Source organism: Salvelinus alpinus, chromosome 3, assembly GCF_045679555.1.
Source record: "Salvelinus alpinus chromosome 3, SLU_Salpinus.1, whole genome shotgun sequence".
NCBI classification, from domain to species: Eukaryota; Metazoa; Chordata; class Actinopteri; order Salmoniformes; family Salmonidae; genus Salvelinus; species Salvelinus alpinus.
The window spans coordinates 38152113-38174235 of NC_092088.1; the positions used below are offsets into that span (position 1 = coordinate 38152113).

The 22123-nt window shown below is 39.1% G+C and overlaps 1 protein-coding gene across 4 annotated transcripts; it reads right to left on the reverse strand.

Annotated features, from left to right (window-relative positions):
* Positions 1 to 418: 418 nt before the first annotated feature.
* On the reverse strand, positions 419 to 20838 carry LOC139570649 (nucleolysin TIAR-like). 4 transcript variants are annotated; one of them, XM_071392707.1, is made up of 13 exons: positions 20551 to 20838; positions 16014 to 16110; positions 12856 to 13005; positions 8274 to 8328; positions 7669 to 7756; positions 4121 to 4196; positions 3674 to 3782; positions 3478 to 3573; positions 3253 to 3337; positions 2592 to 2715; positions 2301 to 2464; positions 1862 to 1900; positions 419 to 1769 (listed from the first exon to the last, which is right to left on the reverse strand). In XM_071392707.1, exons 1-13 carry the CDS (start codon positions 20577 to 20579, stop codon positions 1649 to 1651), a joined length of 1233 nt encoding a protein of 410 aa, XP_071248808.1. In that variant the 5' UTR covers positions 20580 to 20838; the 3' UTR covers positions 419 to 1648. The 4 variants fall into 4 exon arrangements, with proteins under 4 accessions (XP_071248808.1, XP_071248809.1, XP_071248810.1 ...); XM_071392708.1 differs by lacking the exon at positions 20551 to 20838 and adding an exon at positions 19337 to 19355; XM_071392709.1 differs by lacking the exons at positions 7669 to 7756; positions 8274 to 8328; positions 12856 to 13005; positions 16014 to 16110; positions 20551 to 20838 and adding exons at positions 5389 to 5456; positions 5648 to 5688.
* Between the last annotated feature and the right edge of the window lie 1285 nt (positions 20839 to 22123).

The following is a 22123-nucleotide window of genomic DNA, read 5'->3' on the forward strand; positions in this document are numbered from 1 at the left end:
AGGTGATTTTTGTCTGGGGCTACAACAAATGTGTTGTTGGGGCCTTGGGGGTACTCGAGGACCAGAGTGGGGAACGCGAGTTTGGGAAATTGCCTTGTCTTCAAAACCCTAGGACTAGTGACAAAAAATTTGGTTTTATTTTAAAAGGTGTCCAACCCTTTCTTTTCACTAGAAATGGTATTGTTTTAAAAGGAGCATTTGGCTATTTTAAGGACCATAGGTCATTTTAATTATTCATGTATTAATTGTACAGTTTTTAGTGTCAAGTAATATGTAGTATTTTGAGTAGTGTAATTCATAAATTGTTATAAAACATTAGCTTTACAATATTGACTCCCCATTTAGGCAAACATAGCTCAAGACTTGTAGTAGACTACAGTAAATGCACTGAACACAAACAAGATGGGGGATCAGCTTATTTTCTTCCAATAATAATTTTTATTGAGAACCTTTTACATTGAAAAGGGACTTTTGTCAATCGCTGAGCTTTATTCATCATTAAAACAATTCTGCCATTTACATTCAATACTTTGAGCAACCAAGATAATACATTTTCAAAAACGTGCAATACACCCTCAATGTTTCCAGGAAATGTTAATTCCTCGTCGCCTGCTATTAGCTGAAAATGGCACACAACTTTAAATGGTAAAAACATCAGTTCTAACATCTAGAATTCAGGTTTCTAACAGGGCTTCAGTGAGTAAAATAATGAATGGTGCATTAACTGACATTTAAATTAAGGCTTCTTTGTAAATTATATTGAATATATTCAATATGTCAGCCCTGCATTGCACACCCATCTACAGTATATACAGAATTAGGTTTACTAAAGAGTACATGCTTGGAAATCCTTATTTTAAATCAGGTTGAGGGTTATATAAATGTTTGGCCTTCCTGACCCTTTTCCTTTATAAGTGACATTTACAGGTATAATCAAATAATAGCATACAGATTTACACGCATTTTCAAGAAATTCGGCTGGTACAATGTCAAGAGATGAAGAGAGTGAAGTAAATAAAATGTAAATATACATAATGGCACGCAAATCCATATTCATTTGAAGATTTACAACTAACATGTGAACCCTAAAAGTGCTTCTTAAAACAGGAGACTGAAAATGTGTTTACTCACATCTGTCAAAAGTTCAGAAAGTGATTTAAAAATCAGCAAACGCACAATCAGAGTTGATGGGGAGAAACTAACAATTTAAAGAGATTTATGTTCAGAAAATGTACATTATGTACCTATGCAATGTCCTGTGACAAACTAGGGTATTCAAATTACCTTTTAAGTCCGTTTAGGCTACATTAAGTAGTAAACAAAAACTTTATTTTTTAAAAGATATTCCCTATATAAAAGCATGAAAATTCAGTCCAAGTTTTGTTTCAACCACCTGTTGACATTTCATTTGTACATAACTTCAGCCAATAAAAACAACCCCCTCCCCTCACTACTTGTCTTTATAAATAACATTTGCTTCCCCATATATCTGAGAGTTAAGCTATTGTTCCTGATCTTCTCTGCTTTAAACACAATCTCTCCAGATGATTAGATTACAATGCTAATTTCTTTATGTTCTCCTAATTGAAAGTCCACTAATTCTGACTTGCCTGACATGCCTGTGTTATTGATATGAGTGAGAGCCTGCTCACTGTGTCTGGTAGCCAGCCATGTTGAAGTTTCCCTGGTTGGGCATCACAGGACCGGTCTGAGGCTGGGACGGTGCCGGGGATCCAAACCCTCCAACCCAGGCTGGGGACTGGGACTGTCTGCAAGAGAGAAAACCACAACAAGGGTCACGGAATGATAGAGGCTGGTAAGTGAAAGCTTTGGGCTATAAAACACTGATTGCATTTGTCACCTTGAAAGGTTCTGTGCTGCTGCAGCCAGAATGGAGTCCCTGTGAACAAGATCTCATAGTTTAGTGTAGCTCTGGAGTCAAACCATTTCACCAGGTTCGCTATGACACTGGATATAGGCCTATGCTTGCAAATGTCAACCAGAAACTGTGGTTAAGGAGAATATTGCTGACAGAAAAGTAGTAATGGTGTTAAAATGTTAAATAGATACTGTTGAGGAAAGAAAACAGTCTTGATAAAAATGTTCTGAATGTAACCAGCAATGTGAGCCTCTTTTGTGCAATCACACCAGGAAGCCTACAGTATAGTCTGAAAAAAGAACAGAACTCCCTAATGAACAAGTGCTGCAAACAACTGAACTGGTTTGGATACTAAGGAAATAATTATCCTTTCAAGAGCATTTCACAATGTGCATGATCTGAGTAATTAGTTTATACTTACTCTACACCAAATCCTTGCTGATTCCAAGACTGTCCATAAGACACTCCATAAGAGGGCACTTGCCAACCATTTGCCATGTACTGTTGTCCATACTGCTGGGCCTGGGGGCTCCCATACATTTGGCTCCATTGTCCCCACTGACCCTGACCCTGACCATACTCCATCTGTTTAAAGATACAATTGATCATAATACAATCATTTTCTGGGTGAGTAAAGAAAAATATATATATGCACTAGGAAATGTCAATATTTGAATTGAGCAGTGTCTCAATGAAAGATACTTGTGTCTACCTGTGGTACGCTTTTGGCAATGTCGGGGGATTCTTTGCCCCAGTAGCACTTCACTATGTGGCATTCGATGGACGTTCCATTTACAGAAACAATTGCATGGGCAGCACTTTCATGGGAGGAGAACCTGTCAGAAGAACACAAATGTCGACAAGAAACAGCGGTCAAGAAAAGTCATTCAGCACTGCAATCACAATGTAAAATAAAAATGTGCAACATGAGGAATTTAGTTTTTTATGGTTGACCGTGTTAAGTAAGTACCGTTTCAAGAATACCAATCATAGGAAAACACACTGTAATAACTTATGAATAAACAAACTATTTATAAAAAGAGTGTACATATTATTCAGACATTTGTATTTTATTCATGAGCATTTATACCGTTTAAAACATGCTTAAAATAATTTATAAGGATATATAATAATAATATCCAAGTTATTATAAAGCATAACCAAAAAAGGATGGAATAAAACCATTTAACTACTTTCACAAATAAATCTGATTGGATTCTACAGTAGACATTATTATTGGGAGCTTTTGGTGTATTATTAGAAGATTTATTTTTGAGTCATGTACCGGTACTATCATCTACAGGCAGAATGAGGCAATACATAGTGTTGTACATAAACAAAATAGGGAATCTTTGCTCAGAACAAAACGGTACCTGATGAAAGAGTAACCTTTCTCTGGGAAAACTCTTATTTCCATGATTTGTCCAAACGGCGAAAATGTCTGACGCATGAGATGCTCTGCAAGGAAAAAGATTTCAATTAAACAATCATCCACCTTTGTCTGCCAACCCAGTCTTTATTTCCCAAACTCTATTTGTTGCGAACATCAAACGATTGATTCTAAACAGTCTGAGTGTAACTTTTCATGTTTAACTTGCCTGATAGTCCGGACTGGATTCCTCCACAGTACACAGTGCAGTTCTGGGGACTGGATTGGTTCACTACATCTTCAAACCTCAGCTGCTTCGAGCCATCTGGTGTAAACATACAAAGGAGATAAATATGAACATTCAGCCTAATAACTCCCATTTCAACTCTATTAAATCAACACAGTCTTATCTCACTCATACTTACTGTCTTGCACATTCTTTGGGGCGGGTGGCTTGCGAGTTGCCCAGTTGGTCCTTATCTGGCGTCCCCCTAACCACTGTCCCCCCATGTGCACAATGGCATTCTCTGCATCCTGTTGTTTAAAACAAAAGAAAACGTTTCCTCTCCAGATTCTACATTGTTCTATACATATTCTATAAACTATGTGCTATTATTATGTCATTTTAAACATGTTTTGTATACTAAATGGATGGATAAGAATATATATTCAACAGGAATAATTAACTATCAAATAAACTACAACTTGTACTTAAGTTACAAAACGACCAACATAGAACACAAAATGTGCATTTACAGTGTACTTATTTATAAAACTTTAAAATTGTCTAAAGATCTAATCTACTGAAAATAGAAAATAGTAAACAGAAATAGAAATAACCTTCATCTTGTGTTCCTGCACCGGAGCCTTACCAGTTTGTTATAGAAGGACACAAATCCATACCCCTTAGATTTCCCTGTAGTCATGTCCTTCACAACACGAGCATCCCTGGAAGGACACAAGACAATAGCATCAGACCATTGCAACACTGTATAACATGCATAAATTAAAAGGAACCACACACACACACTGAACTTCGAATCGACTACATTGTCCCCTAAAATCCCAATAAATATCTTAAAGGTGCTACACAGGATTTGTTTTAATTTTTGCATTGTAATTTCAGAAAAGGTCCGTAATATATCTGCAATAACAGTGTAATGATAGTGTTTTACAGTATTACTTACTGTACCTGCCAGTGTTGTGATTGGCTGTGATATCGGTCTATTGATTTCTCCCGCCAGAGCAGCGTCTGTCGTCAAAATGGGAAAGCTGTTCTGACTTTGTGGCATTGTTATCTAGTGGAAATCGCTATGTCATCTCCTGGTTGCTAAAGTTCTACACTGTTCACTCAACTTCAGTTTATGTGAGAAAACAAGCATTGAATAGGGAATCATTTACAATCTAAATTGCTGTGAAATATATTTTCATTAACAATAAATACCGTTTTTACAGCTGTTTGAAGCTGAAACCGGTTCGGTTTTAGTCCACCAGCTTCAAACAGCAGAAGAAAAAAAATAACATTTTGTTATTGAAAAGATAAATACACAGTGCTTTAGATGGTACAATGATTCCCTACACTATTCAGTGCTAGTTTTCTCACTTAAACTCTAATTTTGCGAACAGTGTAGAATTTTTGCAACCAGGAAATGACAGAGCGATTACCACTAGATAACACAGCCACAAAGTCAGAACAGCTTTCCCATTTTGACAACAGATCGCTCTGGCGGGAGAAATCAATAGGCGAATATCACAGCATATCAGGTCACCGTTGGGTCGGTAATACTGTGAAACACTATCATTCCACTATTAGCGGCAGACATATTATGGACATTTTCTGAAATTACATTACAAAATTCAAGCACCTTTAACTACCTTAAAAACCCTAAACTGATTACTGATAAAAGGCAGCATTTGAAAACAAAAACAAGTACAAAGAAATGCAACATACACTGATAGTTTTAACTGCTTCTTTCTCCAGATTCATTTTCAGTTAAGGGTTCCCTGTCAAACAGTGCACCAATTATAATCCACAACACTTATGGACTACCATGCATTCCTAATATCTGCTGATGGTGTTCATCCTACCAATATAAATATATATAAATATCAAAGAGAAAAAAGGAATTAAATGGCATACATGGCCTGTTAACAGATTTCTTTATTTTTCCTGGTAAATTCTTTACCACCATTATGGAGTTTGGGGAGCTGCAAATTTGAAAACATTTTCAGATTTTTAGGAAAGGAGCAAAAACTATCAACATTAACAAACCAGAATCAGTTTTACACAAATCTTAAGTATATGTATTGAATATTGGAGTTTGTTATACTAAACTAGGTCATGTTAATACAAAAACACAAAAAGGTATAGAATAAATAGATATGAGAAAAACGTCTACATCTGAGTTTCCAGTGTGCACAGTTCCTTGCTGTTAGACTTCAAGCTCCTGTCCAATCCTATGAGCATTTCTGTAAAATAACCAGAATGCTATTACTTAACTGAGACTCACAACTACTGAAAGGCTGAATGCTTTTCAGGGTTACACATACAAAGCTTGACCTGCAATCTTATATTTGACATCCCAAACTACTTACCATTTCCTACATTTATCAAAAAAGCATGAGGGGAAAATAGAAAGCTGACATTCAATGTTGGCTGTGAAATTAGTGTGGTTTTAGATATAGACTGAAAGTAAATAATTATGAATTACAATTGAAAATACTTTGTCACTTGTTCTGTCATCCTGCTTTTCACAAATGATCAAAACAGGGATAGAGACGTATGTATCAAGACTGGGTGTGATGTGCTTTAAAAAGTAATTTAAACCAATAGTCAAAGGAATTACATCTACAGTATACAACACATTCGGAAAGTATTCAGACCCCTTGACTTTTTCTAAATGTTCTTACGTTACAGCCTTATTCTATAATGGATTAAAGAAAAATGACAAAGCGAAAACAAGATTCGAAACTTTTGCAAATGTATTACAAATAAAACACAGAAATATCTTATTTACATAAGTATTCAGACCCTTTGCTATTAGACTCGAAATTGAGCTCAGGTACATCCTGTTTCCATTGATCATCCTTGAGATGTTTCTTCAACTTGGAGTCCACCTGTGGTAAATTCTATTGATTGGACATGATTCGGAAAGGCACACACCTGTCTATAATAAGATCCAACAGCTGACAGTGCATGTCAGAGCAAAAATCACCCCAAGGGGTCGAAGGGATTGTCCGTATAGCTCCGAGACAGAATTGTGTCGTGGCACAGATCTGGGGAAGGGTACCAAATAATTTCTGCAACATTGAAAGTCCCCAAGAACCCTGTGGCCTACATCATTCTTAAATGGAAGAAGTTTGAAACCACCAAGACTCTTCCTAGAGCTGGCCGCCACTCCTCTGTAAAAGGCACATGATAGCTCACTTGGAGTATACCAAAAGGCACCTAAAGGACTCTCAGACCATGAGAAACAAGATTCTCTGGTCTCATGAGATTGAACTTTTTGCCCTGAATGCCAAGTGTCATGTCTGGAGGAAACCTGGCACGATCCCTACGGTAAAGCATGGTGGTGGCAGCATCATGATGTGGGGATTTTGTTCAGCAGCAGGGACTGGGAGACTAGTCAGGATCGAGGGAAAGATGAACGGAGCAAATTACAGAGAGATCCTTGATGAAAACCTGCTCCAGAGCGCTCGGGACATCAGACTGGGGAGAAGGTTGACCTTCCAACAGGTCAGCGACGCTAAGCACACAGCCAAGACAACGCAGGAGTAGCTTAGGGACAAAGTCTCTGAATTTCCTTGAGTAGCCCAGCCAGAGCCAGGACTTGAACTCGATCGAACATCTCTAGAGACCTGAAAATAGCTGTGCAGCAACTCTCCAAATCCAACCTGACAGAGGATCTGCACAGAAGAATGGAAGAAACTCCCCAAATACAGTTGTGCCAAGCTTGTAGCGTCATACCCAAGAAGACTCAAGGCTGTAATCGCTGCCAAACGTGCCTCAGAGTACTAGGTAAAGGAATGCTTAAGTAAATGTGATATATTTCTGTTATTTTATTTAATGAATTTGCTCAAATTTAAAAATAACTGTTTTTGCTTTGTCATTGTGAGGTATTGTGTGTGTATATTGATGAGGGGGAAAAAACAATTTAATAGATTTTAAAATAAGGCTGTAACGTAACAAAATGTAGAAAAAGTCAAGGGGTCTGAATACTTTCCGAATGCACTGTATATACTGTATATGGTTACACATCTATTCTGTTCATGGACCGCTTACAAACACATGTATTATGAGAAGAACTCTAAAGTTACTCGAATGATTCGACAAAATAACAGAGAAAAACTATTTCCAGGGGATGTCAAATCTGGAAACAACATACTAAATCCGACAAGCTTAAAACACAAAGCAACTTACGAGATTTTCCCAAAAGGGGCAAATGCAGCTTTGATATCCTCAGTGGTGATCTCAGGGCTCAGGTCTCCAACAAATACATGGAAGTGATCTGAAATGATCAAGACAGAATAACTATTATTCTCTAATGTAGCTACTGGGTGGCAGGTAGCCTAGCAGTTAGAGCGGTGGGCCAGTAACTGATAGGTCGCTGGTTCGAATACCCAAGCAGACAACGTCAAAAATCTGTTGATGTATCCTTGAACAAGGCATTTAAAGCGTTACGTGCGTGTCCATATATTTATATATTCTTAATTCCATTCATTTACTTAGATGTGTGTATTGGGTATATGTTATGTATTTGTTAGATATTACTTGTTAGATATTACTGCACTGTCGGAGCTAGAAGCACAAGCATTTCGCTACACCCACTAAACACGTATGTGACCGTACTACTAAATGTCACTGCACTTATCCGGTGTATGTGACAATAAATCATCTTAAAGATTTTTTTACTGAGAAAAAATAAACAAAGATAGCTCAGATGTGCGAGTGCCTTTAGAAATGTTTTTATTATTTTTTACTGCCTTTGTAGTAAAAGATGAAAAGGTTCAAATGTAAACACTTACTAGATGTGTCTTTCTTCTGGCTACTTGGAGTGGTTGCCCAATTTACTTTGACCTCCTGAAGAAAAAACAGTTCACAGAACAATGAAACGTAAGTGGAGCAAAGACATTCATTCCATGTCCCTTAAAGCAACTGTGAAAGGTTTACAACTAGGGTTGAAAATTATTCCGGTATTTTACAGATGTTTCATCCTGAGAATAAATCACTTTTCTCCCAGGTGACCCGGTGTTTCCCGCCAAAACCAGGAGTGTCATTCAAAAGCATTATAAGGCATATAAATATGTCTGGATTTGATTAGAGCTTTGATCAGCAAGAACATTCTAACCTGATGCTACCTGAGCCTGATGAGCCATATATTAAATACATGTTATGATCCCTACATTAACGATATTTAATGAGCCCAAGCCCAAAAATTGACAAATTATTGTGCAGTTTTCCAATATATACAGTTGAAGTCGGAAGTTTACATACACCTTAGCCAAATACATTTAAACTCAGTTTTTCACAATTCCTGACATTAAATCCTAGTAAAAATTCCCTGTCGTAGGTTAGTTAAAATAAAGTGGAAGACCCATTTGCGACCAAGCTTTAATTTCCTGACTGATGTCTTGAGATGTTGCTTCAATATATCCACATAATTTTCCTGCCTCATGATTCTATCCATTTTATGAAGCGCACCAGTCCCTCCTGCAGCAAAGCACCCCCACAACATGACGCTGCCACCCATGTGCTTCACGGTTGGGATGGTGTTCTTCGGCTTTCAAGCTTCCCCCTTTTTCCTCCAAACATAACAATGGTCATTATGGCCAAACAGTTCTATTTTTGTTTCATCAGACCAGAGGACATTTTTCCAAAAAGTACGATCTTCGTCCCCATGTGCAGTTGCAAACCGTAGTCTGGCTTTTTTATGGCGGTTTTGGAGCAGTGGCTTCTTCCTTGCTGAGCGGCCTTTCAGGTTATGTCGAAATAAGACTTGTTTTACTGTGGATATAGATACTTTTGTACCGGTTTCCTCCAGCATCTTCACAAGGTCCTTTGCTGTTGTTCTGGGATTGATTTGCACTTTTCGCACCAAAGTACGTTCATCTCTAGGCGACAGAACGCCTAGACTTGTGGAGGTTTACAATTTTTGGCTGATTTCTTTTGATTTTCCCATGATGTCAAGCAAAGAGGCACTGAGTTTGAAGGTAGGCCTTGAAATACATCCACAGGTACACCTCCAATTGACTCAGATGATGTCAATTAGCCTATCAGAAGCTTCTAAAGCCATGACATCAATTTCTGGAAATTTCCAAGCTGTTTAAAGGCACAGTAAACTTAGTGTATCTAAACTTCTGACCCACTGGAATTGTGATAAAGTGATTTATAAGTGAAATAATCTGTCTGTAAACAATTGTTGGAAAAATTACTTGTCCTAACCAACTTTCCCAAACTATAGTTTGTTAACAAGAAATTTGTGGAGTGGTTGAAAAACTAGCTTTAATGACTCCAACCTAAGTGTATGTAAACTTCCGACTTCAACTATACATGATATAGGCTACTACACATTACGCACGACAGAAAAACATAAAAGCCCATAGACGTCATTAGCTATATGCTCTCGTGTAAATAAATTAAACTAGCTCCAGTAGGCTAATCTTTTTGAGTGTGAACTGTATTACTGTACCTTATTGTATTATATGGACAGAAATTACGGACCTCGTTCAAACCATGATAAAGCAGAAGAAAACATATGATTCTGGTGCAGCATAGGTATATAGACTTCCGTATTTTTTATTTTATATAGTAGGGCCTATTTGTATAGTTAGTAGGCTGACGCATATACAGTGCATTCGGAAAGTATTCAGACACCTTGACTTTCCATATTTTGTTATGTTACAGCCGTATAACATTTATTCAATTGTTTTTTTTGCCTCAATCTACACACATAACCTGTTTTTGCTTTGTCATTATGGGGTATTTAGAAATGTTTGCAAATGTGTATATATATATATATATAAAAACTGATATCACATTAACATAAGAATTCAGACTTTACTCAGTACTTTGTTAAATCACCTTTGGCGGCAACTACGGTCTTGAGTCTTCATGAGTGTGACGCTACAAGCTTGGCACACCTGTATTTGGAGAGTTTCTCCCATTCTTCTTTGTAGATCCTCTCAGGTCAGGTTGGATGGGGAGCGTTGCTGCACAGCTATTTTCAAACCTCTCCAGAGATGTTCGAGGTTCAAGTCCTAGCTCTGGCTGGGCCACTCAAGGACATTCAGAGACTTGTCCCAAAGCTACTCCTGCGTTGTCTTCGCTGTATGCTTAGTGTCGTTGTCATTTTGGAAGGTGAACCTTCGCCCCAGTCTGGCACTCTGGAGCAGGTTTTCATCAAAGATCTCTCTACACTTTTCTCCATTCATCTTTGCCTCGATACTGACTAGTCTCCCAGTCCCTGCCGCTGAAAAACATGCCCACAGCATGATGCAGCCACCACCATGCTTCCCCGTAGGGATGGTGTCAGGTTTCCTCCAAACGTGACGCTTGGCATTCAGGCCAAAGAGTTCAATCTTGGTTTCATCAGACAAGAGAATCTTGTTTCTCATGGTCTGAGTCTTTAGGTGCCTTTTGGCAAACTCCAAGCAGGCTGTCATGTGCCTTTTACTGAGGAGTGGCTTCGTCTGGCTTCACTCTACTATAATGGCCTGATTGGTGGATTGCTGCAGAGATGGTTGTCCTTCTGGAAGGTTCTCCCATCTCCACAGAGGAACTCTGGATCTCTGTCAGAGTGACCATCGGGTTCTTGGTCACCTCCTTGACCAAGGCCCTTCTCCCCCGATTGCTCAGTTTGCCCGTGTTGCTAGCTCTAGGAAGAGTCTTGGTGGTTCCATACTTCTTCCATTTAAGAATGATGGAGGCCACTGTGTTCTTGGTGACCTTCAATGCTGCAGAAATGTTTTGGTACCCTTCCCCAGATCTGTGCCTCGACACAAACCTGTCTCGGAGCTCTACGGACAATTCCTTCAACCTCATGGCTTGGTTTTTGCTCTGACATGCACTGTCAACTGTGGGACCTTATATAGACAGGTGTTTGCATTTCCAAATCTTGTCCAATCAATTGAATTTACCACAGGTAGACTCCAATCAAGTAGTAGAAACATCTCAAGGATGATCAATGGAAACAGGATGCACCAGAGCTCAACTTTGAATCTCATAGCAAAGGGTCTGAATACTTATTTACATAAGGTATTCAGTTTTTATTTTATACTCTAGCAAAAATGTCTAAAAATCTGCTTTTGCTTCGTCATCATGGGGTATTGTGTGTAGATTGCTGAGGAAATTGTTTTATTTAATCCATTTTAGAATAAGGCTGGAACGTAACAAAATGTGGAAAAAGTCAAGGGGTCTGAATACTTTCCGAATGCACTCTATATACCTTTCATAATATTTCCCCTAATGTTATTAGCCTACTTCCTCAAACTCTCTATTGTTGCTTCATTCCTTCCTCGCTTTCAAAAGTTAAATTAAATAAGTTTTGTTGTCCTTGTCTTCATCCTGCTAATGACATCCTTGAATAATATAGGTCTAGAATTAGATGCAGAAGGCTTTCACTTCTCTTCAAGAATGCTCATGGGTATGAATAAATAACTGCTATAGCCTATCGCCATTGCGTGTTCAGTCTTCTTTCAAACTACCCGTGAGTTCTATTGGCTGCTGTATTTAACATTCAGGAAAAAAGAGCCTGTGTCCCTCTTCAAATAGTCTATTGGTATAACAAAATGCTCAAAAGAAGTATGTCCAGCAAGCTATTCTAGTCTAGCTTTTCCTGCATGGGACTACAAGAGCAAAGGAGCGTTTTTAAGGAGAGGCCAGCGGAGCACAGGTCTCTTGCACAATACGCACACACAGAGGTTATAAGTTAAAAGCTTATTATGCACAACCCATCATTAATTAGCTAAATATAAGGCTGATACTGCATTGAATTTATTACCTGAAAGAGGTAGGCTAGGACATCTATATATAGGGCTATATATCAATCTAGAACAGGATTATCTATTTGGATGCAATTTGAATGGAGTTGATAGAGGGAGGGAAAGACTGCGAGAAGATTGCTTGCACGTGCACTAATTTATAGCAACGACATTCGAGTGACAGGCTGTTTAAAAACTCTGCAGCTGAAATAAAATGTTTTTTATTTTCACAATTAAAAAAACAAGGTGACCCACAAAAGCCAGATAGAGATGGGTAAATTAGACGCGCACTCTGTCTTTATATTACTGTAGCATAGGCTATGCTGCAGCAAATGTAGGCCTACCTGTCACAAGAACAAAAGTTACCATGATGAACTGATACGTCTACATGCAATCTCGATTTAGACATGGCATGTAATTTAACAGTTCCATTTCACGCCATCCTGTTCATATAAATAATCTACCGGTTTCTTGCAGTTATTTATCTCGGGGAAAGGGGAGTAGTGTTGTGCGGTAAATCCCGGTAAATTCCAGTAACTGGGTTCCTGCCATTCAACCCTAGTTATAACCAGCACTTAGCAAGAAAACCGCCTCTACACAGAGTACTACATTTGAATGGAAAAATTACCTTTCCCAATATCTTCCTCCCGTTCATGGCTGCTAGGGCAGCAGCAGCATCTCTATGTTCAAAGAACTCCACAAAGCAATACGGGTCATTGCTTGATTGCTGCAAAACAGAAAATCCGACAGAAGAGTTCATCCTCCTGCTATCGGGTTGCTGAGGAAAAAGAAGTTGGGAGAGTATATTATTGCCAAACATATAACATTATTTGGAATACAACTGCAAGAACTGAGTAACCATGTTACTCTACTGGGGGGATTACCATGTATCATCAACATTGTGTTGCAATATGTAACATTGTTTAAAAGGCTGGGATTCAATAACCCTAACTTTCCTCTTTGGTACAAAGGCTAACCTAAAGGCTGTTTTATACATTTTTTTTTTTTAAATAAGCAATTTGATCTGATTGCATTCATTGCACAATATCTAGATATAACCCACTATAATAGTAGAGGACTCAGTTACCATTTTGGAGGCATTTGAAAAAGGCCTAATCATACATTTACTATAAGGGGAGAGAAAAGTAGCCGAAACAGAAAACACCCCATTTAGACTAGTAAATATCCCCTGATATATCTGACTAAACAAGACATTCAGGACAAAAAAAAGAGATCAAACCAAAGACATCTAGTCATCTAGTTCATATGGATGGTAGCCTATACCGTCTCACCCAGCTACGCTGGAGATGTCGAGAAACTCGAGGACAGGTCCACTAGAGGCCATTACATCAGCATCCCATGGTAGACCATGTTTACCCTTCTCCCCCTGTAACTATGGTAAGTGACAGGAGGAGGATATTATAAAGGTTTACTCCCAAGTTAGGGGAGGTGCTGAATCCGATCCCTTTTGGGTGACGATGAAATTATTTAAAGATACATTTTAGGTTCTGCAAAGATCTAGGCTAAATGCTTTATGAAAGAGTAGGCCTAACCTAATTATAAATGACATTTTCTCTACTTGATGTGTCAAGGCAATTATGTAAATGGTATGGTGTGTTTATCTTTAAAAAATAAAAGGAGAGCCGCACACACTAGGAGCTCAGATGCAAAAGTATTTATGTCCAACGTTTCGACAGACAAGCTAAGCTGTCTTCATCAGGGTATAATGACAAACACTGCGGGATGACTCATTTATATAGTGTCAAAAGACACACACAGGTGTCTGTAATCATGGCCGGGTGTGGCCTGATATCATTGGTTAATTCTCATATATTAAAATAGCATACAAAAAACTAATGGATAGCGTATGATCATAGATACAATTTGATCTGAAGCCATTCTTGTGATTATGCTATTGTAAATGTTTTGTAGGCTTATGTAGCCAAATTGTATCTATGATCATACATTATCCATTCATGTTTTTTGTATGCTATTTTAATATATGAGAATTAACCAATGATATCCAATGATATCAGGCCACACCTGGCCATGATTAGACACCTGTGTGACCACTTCTTTTGACGCTATATAAATGAGTCATCCTGCAGTGTTTGTCATTATACCCTGATGAAGACCGCTTGTCTGTCGAAACGTTGGACATAAATATTTTTGCATCTGAGCTCCTAGAGTGTGTGGCTCTCCTTTATTTTTTTAAGTGTTCCACTCCGCTAGCCAGCACCTCGCCTAAATAGGTGTGCGTTTCTTTCGCCTCTAGATTATGGTGTGTTTATCAACATGATGGAAATGGAAATCAGTTTTAAGTGAAAAATAAGACCAACAAAGGCAACATAAAAAATGTATGGAAAATGGGACATAATTATGTAAAAAACTGGTATGTTCCATAACCACGTTTCCATCCACTGTATTTATGAGAGTAAAATCATACCATTGAAACCATAATTGACGTAAATGTGGAGTCACGTGATGATATGGTCCTCCCACTACGACTCGGGAAACCATGCAATTTATTAGGCTAGTGATGAAATAAGTTACGATGAACTTCATAGGCTGGTGAAAGTGCACGCTGATGAGCTTGATGCTCCTTTCCAAGGTTCTTATTCTGGTGACATCATGATTGATGCTTGACTGCCATTTGACAAATAAAAAATATTCTCACTCTTACATGCTGACCACACAATGGGCTGCAAAATAAATGTACACATACATGTTATTCAATCATTGCACCCTCACTGCTCGCTAACAAGCGTCTGCGTAGCCAGGCGCTAAAATAGAACTTGGTTCTATTTGTGACGCATGATGCGCTGCAAGTCCCGCCTCTCCCATCTCCTCATTGGTTTTTAGGAGCATATACCCACGTAGGTGATTGAAAGATGAACTGAGGTCCACACCCCAGTCCAGTTGGCAGTGGTAATGCACCTTAAAGTTGGTTGCCAACCGCCATATAAAGTCCAAAGAAGAAGCCTGAAGGAGGAGAGATTACTAGAAACAAACTTTGACCCTTTTATCTGTGGATTAATTGTCGTGGTAGAGGACCTTGTGCATTTCAGGGAAAATAAAACAACCCAATGTTTATATCCCAGGACAAATTAGCTAGCAACAGCAAGCTAGCTAGCTAAATGTTTAATGCTTTTCGACCTGTCCCCAAATTAATATAGTTGGTTCAGAGTTTGTTTTGATATTTCAACCTCCGTGTCCTGAACGCTTCTGGTGTGGGTGGACAAAAACAACTTGCGGATGCACACAAGCGAGCGGTCTGGTCAGCATGTTATCCATAATAATCTCATGTAGACTAGCCTACCCGCACTGTATCTGCGAGCTGTGGGCTAGAGTGCATGTGCCAAGACCAGAGCAAACACATTTGCTATTTAACGCAACAGTTTTTGTCACAAAACTATCGGTAGTTGAAAATGCAATGGAAACACATTGAACTTTAGATTTTATTCAGTACATGAAAACTTAAGCGAAAAAGGACATTGTGTGCACTACGTCATCACGCACTGATTTTTCTCCTCAACAACTCCATTTGGTGGAAACACACCACTGGTGGGAAAATGCATATATTTTCTTTATGCAGATTTTTTGCGTATTTGCATGAATATCTGTCACCAATTGGATGGAAACCTAGCTAATGACAGTTGTTACAGTCAAAGGTTAACCATAGTAGGTACCCTGTATACTGACTTGAATTCCTAGACCTAGTACATAATCCATTAAACTAATTGTCTCCATAAATCATCAAAGTTAATAGAGCAGAATACATCTTACCTCAGTTATCATTTTACAACTTTTGCAAGGTCCAATTTGGGTGAACAGCTGAAGAATCAAAATTTCTGTTACATCTCTGGACAGGTTACCAACATACCTAGGGAAAAAGATGGGGTAAATTAGTGAACTTAGAAGGTTGGAAGCTGATGATTTAAGGATAGGCTACACTATGGAAGTTTAGTTGCTTAAAATGTTGGCTTGAATGTAATTTATGGAATAATATCTCATGAATCTTTAGTTTTAGGCACACAAATCTGCCTTTGTTAATGGTTGTGGGAAGGCATGGCCCTGCCTGTACAATGAGGACATATCTGGAAAAACATTCTGTCCATTTAGGGGACTTTCGGCTCTAGGCCTAGGAGACCCCTTTTAGCAATAGAGCACCCCCAAAGGCAAAAGGTCTGAATATGCATTTTAAAGTTTAGCCTATAGGTCTGTATAGCCTCTAGATCTGACAAAATGTAGATTGAAAGAGTTATTTCAAATGTTATCAGTCACATGCTATGTAAACAACAGGTGTAGACTAACAGTGTAATGCTTATGGACCCTTCCCAACAATGTAGACAAAAATTAGAAATAATAGATAAAAAATAACACGAGGAATAAATACACAATAAGTAACGATAACGTGGCTATATACACAGGGTACCATTACCGAGTCAATGTGCAGAGGTACGAAGTAGTTGAGGTAGATTTGTACATATAGGTAGTGATAAAGTGACTAGGCAACTGAATAGATAATAAACAGTAACAGCAGTGTATGTGATGGGTTAATGCAGGTAGTTAAATAGTTAACCAATAGCTCCCCGTACGAACTATTTAGCAGTCTTATGGCTTGGGGGTAGAAGCAGTTTAGGGTCCTGTTAGGCCCTGACTTGTTGCATCGGTACCGCTTGCCGTGCGGTAGCAGAGAAAACAGTCTATGACTTGGGTGGCTGGACTCTGAACATTTTTAGTGCCTTCCTCTGACACCGCCTGGTATAGAGGTCCTGGATGGCAGGGAGCTTGGCCTTAGTGATGTACTGGGCCGTACGCACTACCCTCTGTAGCAATTTGCGGTCAGATGGAAAGCAGTTGCCATATCAAGCGGTGATGCAGCCAGTCAACATGCTCTCAATGGTGCAGCTGTAGAACTTTTTGAGGATCTGAGGGCCCATGCCAAATCTTTTCAGCCTCCTGAGGAGGAGGACACGGCGTTGTCGTGCCCTCTTCACAACTGTGTTGGTGTGTGTGGACCATGATTATTCCTTAGTGATGTGGACACCGAGGAACTCTAACTGCTCCACTACAGCCCAGTCGATGTGGATGGGGGAGTGCTCTGCCCTCTGTAGCGCACGATCAGTTCCTTTGTCTTGCTGACGTTGAGGGAGAGGTTGTTGGAACCACACTGCCAGGTTTCTGACCTCATCCCTGTAAGCCATCTCATTGTTGTCGGTGATCAGGCCTAGCACCGTTGTGTCATCTGGTGTTGGAGTAGTGGCGGTCAGTGTTAGTGTTATGTAACACTGTAAATGATAGGAATTAGTGGTTTTGGGTGGATTTTTCCTTTAACATCCACTTCATCAGACCACGTCATTGGTACTTCCTGTTTTAGTTTTTGCTTGTAAGCAGGAATCAGGAGGATGAAGTTATGGTCAGATTTGCCAAATGTAGGGCGAGGGTGAGCTTTGTATGTGGAATAAAGATGATCTAGTTTTTTCACCTTAGTTGCACAGGTGACATGCTCGTAGAAATTAGGTAAAACGGATTTCAGTTGTCCTGCATTAAAGTCACCGACCACTAGGAGTGCCGCCTCTGGGTGAACATTTTCTTGTTTTCTTATGGTTATGGCCATATAGAGTGCCACAGTGGAGGTGTCATAATACCCTTAAAACCTAGTGGTCAAACAGGGAAATGGTTCCAATCGTTTGCCCACCATACATTTTTCCCATAGGGTATTTTAGAAACACTTAAAATAAGGGCTGCGTTTCAAGTAGGCTTACCCTGGCGTGGCGTGTTGATAACCATGTAAATCTCTCTCGGACAAGGTGAGTTTTATCAATATATTCGGCTCTATTTACTCTCAGATTCGAAAATTCTAATAAGCATCAAAGTAGACATCATGCAAAACCTGCACGTCATCTCTAGCTGACACAATTGAAAACTTGCATAAGACAGTTCACAGAATTTTCTATTTAAATTAATGTAGCCAATTTATTAATTACTACATTTAGCTAACATTAGATAGTTAATCCAGAGATTCTTACCATTGCCTCAATTTGGCAGTCTCGTTCAGATCATCATGGCATTTGTAGTTCTTTATGATAGTCACATTAGCATTTCCTTTTTATTTTTGAAGGGGGGGGGGGGGGGGGTCACCTTGTTCTGGATAGATTTACATGATTATCAAAACGTCACGCCAGGGTAAGCCTACATGAAACACAGCCCTTATTTTAAGTGTTTCTTTTAAGTGTTATTTTAAGTGTTTCCTGTTTGACCACTAGGTTTTATGGGTATTATGACTCATACTCTGGTACTCTATACAGCTCATTGAGTGCGGTCTTAGTGCCAACATTGGTTTGTGGTGGTAAATAGACAGCTAAGAAAAATATAGATGAAAACTCTCTCGGTAAATAGTATGGTCTACAGCTTATCATGAGGTATTCTAACTCATGCAAGCAGAACCTTGAGACTTACATAATATTAGAGATTGCGCACCAGCTGTTAACAAGTAAAACCTAAATTGGTTAAACAAGGAGGACCAAGGCACTCTGTTTGCAATTAATTATAGCCTAATTATTTATTATAGCTAGCTAGCCCAACCAAAGTAGCATAGTTACAGCTGTAGCTAGCTAACATATCTACTTGAGTTGATACTAGCTAACATTAGATAATTCATTTCAAATAACACACTTTCACCTCACCAATTCAGTATGGAGACAAGAGGAAGGCATAACTTAACACCAATGTACATGTGGTTAGCTGACGCACTTTTGTACATCGTGCTGTAACGTACAATTTACCTTATTTTTGTGCCTAAAAAAAGTAATACTTCCAGGTCAACTGTAATATGAATACCATTGTAAAGCACAATTTCTCCCCTTTCCAGCTAAATCAATGACGAGACCTTCATGCTGCACGTCTCTGCATGATTGAAGAAGGCAATGAGCTCCGTCTGGTCTTTTTTTAAATGACAGGTGGGGAAGCGAAACCTACTGTGTGAAAGGGAAAGGGGGAGATAGGGTGAAAAAAGCAGTTTCCCACATGGCTTATCTGTCCAACTTATCACCTCTAAGCTGTAAATAAAACACTATAAAGAGTTTATATAAAATGTCATTACATACCTATTTGAAGATTTGTGTTGAATATGAATCGGGTTTTTAGGGCGGCGCTAAAGTTATCTTCAGAAGTAAACAGCGGCTGTCACAGCTTTTGAGAGTCATGTTGGCTTACAGTGATGACGCAAAAAATGAATACATTCAGTTATACAATTGACTAGGTATCCCCTTACCCCGTCCCTTTCTTATTTTTAATTTAAGAGCGAAGAGCTACACCAGTTGGAGAGAGACTGTATGACACAGAATGAGTTGCATTATGCGTGCTGTATGTTATGTCATGAGACGTCCCAATTTAACGTACTGCGTCAGAGGATTCCGTTTTTCAACTTTTCTCCAATACAATCGTGCAATTACCATGTTAATCAACGCTTGGATAGAAACATAGTTGCACCCCAGATTTTGACGCCAACACAGTCCCATTTGTTTTCATTGCTGCCTCGTTTGAGCAAGTTTGTACGGAATGGGGTTAGTCAACAGTAAATACACCAGCGTTGATAAAAACAATTAGTTGGTCGCGGGGAGATTTACATACATTAGCTTTGCTTTCAATTGTATTAGGTTGGACAAAAACAGTCCATGGGAAGCCAGAAGTTAAATACAATTCCATTAATTTACTGCACTGGTGGTCAGGACGGTTGATCATTATAACGGGGGAATTTGAGAAATATTTAAATGATCGTATTATTAAAACAGATTGAAACGTGAGTCTGTTGGAGACCCACTTCGTCTGTTTACCTCATGTCAAAATAAAAGTCCACCACAAATGATTCACTTATTGTCCACATATTGCGTACGTGCAGGACTTTTACTTTGACATTTTTAAAAGCACCTCGCTGACAGCTAACGTTATCCAAAGCCAGCCAAGCTGAGGAACGTTCAACTCCGTTCTCGATATAAGAACGAAGTTGAGCGTGCCGACCTCAGCTTAGACCAGCCATGATTGGGACATTTCAACATGAAGATAGCTAGCTAAGAAGATACCAATAGCTTGCTAGCTAAGTAGTTCTAACCAGCTGATGTGTCATGCAATATATTATTGCATAAGTTCATGTATATAGTTTGGTCAGCCTACTTGATAGTTTTGTAGCCTTTGTTTCACTTGGAGAGAAACAGTATGCTGATGAGTGAGAGGTTGAAATGAGGAAGCTGTTGAGGTCGATAGCTAACTAACATTAGCAAGCTAACTTGGCAACGTCGTGACTGTTGTGTTGACTACTTACAGGGTTTTGGGGTGGCTTTCGTCTTCCATGTTCAGAAATCGATTGGCATAAATGTCGACTAACTAACTGGGTGTGCTGAATTAAATAAGAAGAGGCCCTAAATCAATTTATTTCCACGGTATCTAAGCTAGCTAGCTAAGAGAAAGAAAATGGCGCAAACCGGAGAGCCAGGAAGCTGACTGATGCACATGCGCATGTCGCCTACAGAGGGACGGAGTGAAAAATAAGTTGAGTCAGCACTAGAATAAAACAAGGCAACAGTAAACACTCACAAATGATGCAGCGCCCGAATGAGGCAGCGGGAACATAGTTAAAAATAGTAGCATACACTGCAAATTGACCGCAAGAATCCCAGACAGATATAGTACGTTGGGCTATTTGACAAAAACAGAACCGTTTCATACCTTACAGTGGGATACGATCACATAAACCTCTATTTATGTATGGGAATACCTGGGAACAGATTTTCCAAATTAAAACTACTTTGAGCTCATTTCCTGCTGATTTTTTACAGTATTTGATGTCCTATATATACACAGTGACAGTCAAACGTTTGGACTACTCATTCAACTCATTCTTTATTTGAACTATTTTCAAAATTGTAGAATAATAGTGAAGACATCAAAACTATGAAATACATGGAATATTAAACAAATAAAAATACATTTTATATTTGAGATTGTTCTTTGGCATTTTCTGTCAGCTTTTCAAAAAAGTTTTTTTAAATTAAATTTAACTTTTATTTAACTAGGCAAGTCAGTTATGAACAAATTCTTATTTACAATGAGTGTGCCTTAGACCACTGCGCCACTCGAGAACCCCACGAGGTACAGGAAAGGAAGACCCAGAGTTACCTCTGTTGCAGAGGATATGTTCATTAGAGTTACCAGCCTCAGAAATTGCAGCCCAAATAAATGCTTCACAGAGTTAAAGTAAGAGACACATCTCAATATCAACTGTTCAGAAGAGACTGTGTGAATCAGGCCTTTATGGTCGAATTGCTGCAAAGAAACCACTAATAAAGGACACCAATAATAAGAAGAGACTTGCTGCGGTGGAAATCTGTCCTTTGGTCTGATGAGTCCAAATGTGAGATTTTTGGTTCCAACCACTGTGTCTTTGTGAGACGCAGAGTAGGTGAACAGATGATCTCTGTATGTGTGGCTCCCACCATAAAGCATGGAGGAGGAGGTGTGATGGTGCTTGCTGGTGACACTGTCAGTGATTTATTTAGAATTCAAGGCACACTTAACCAGCATGGCTACCACAGCATTCTGCAACGATTCACCATCCCATCTGGTTTGCCCTTAGTGGGACTATCATTTGTTTTTCAACAGGACAATGATCCAACACACTTCCAGGCTATGTAAGGGCTATTTGATCAAGAATGAGAGTGATGGAGTGCTGCATCAGATGACCTGGCCTCCACAATCAAACGACCTCAAACCAATTGAGATGATTTGGGATGTCGCTCTTGCTGCTGGTGATTCTCTGATCCACCTCTACGCAAACGACACCATTCTGTATATTTCTGGCCCTTCTTTGGACACTGTGTTAACTAACCTCCAGACGA

What these genes read in the sequence shown, in the direction of transcription:
- LOC139570649 (XM_071392707.1), bottom strand. Translation starts at nt 20,579, where the DNA reads ATGGAAGACGAAAGCCACCCCAAAACCCT. An exon ending in TGTCCTTCTATAACAAACTG is followed by an intron (nt 3,783 to 4,120) that starts GTAAGGCTCCGG and finishes TTTAAACAACAG; the next exon opens with GATGCAGAGAATGCCATTGT. An exon ending in GCAGCACAGAACCTTTCAAG is followed by an intron (nt 1,770 to 1,861) that starts GTGACAAATGCA and finishes TCTCTCTTGCAG; the next exon opens with ACAGTCCCAGTCCCCAGCCT.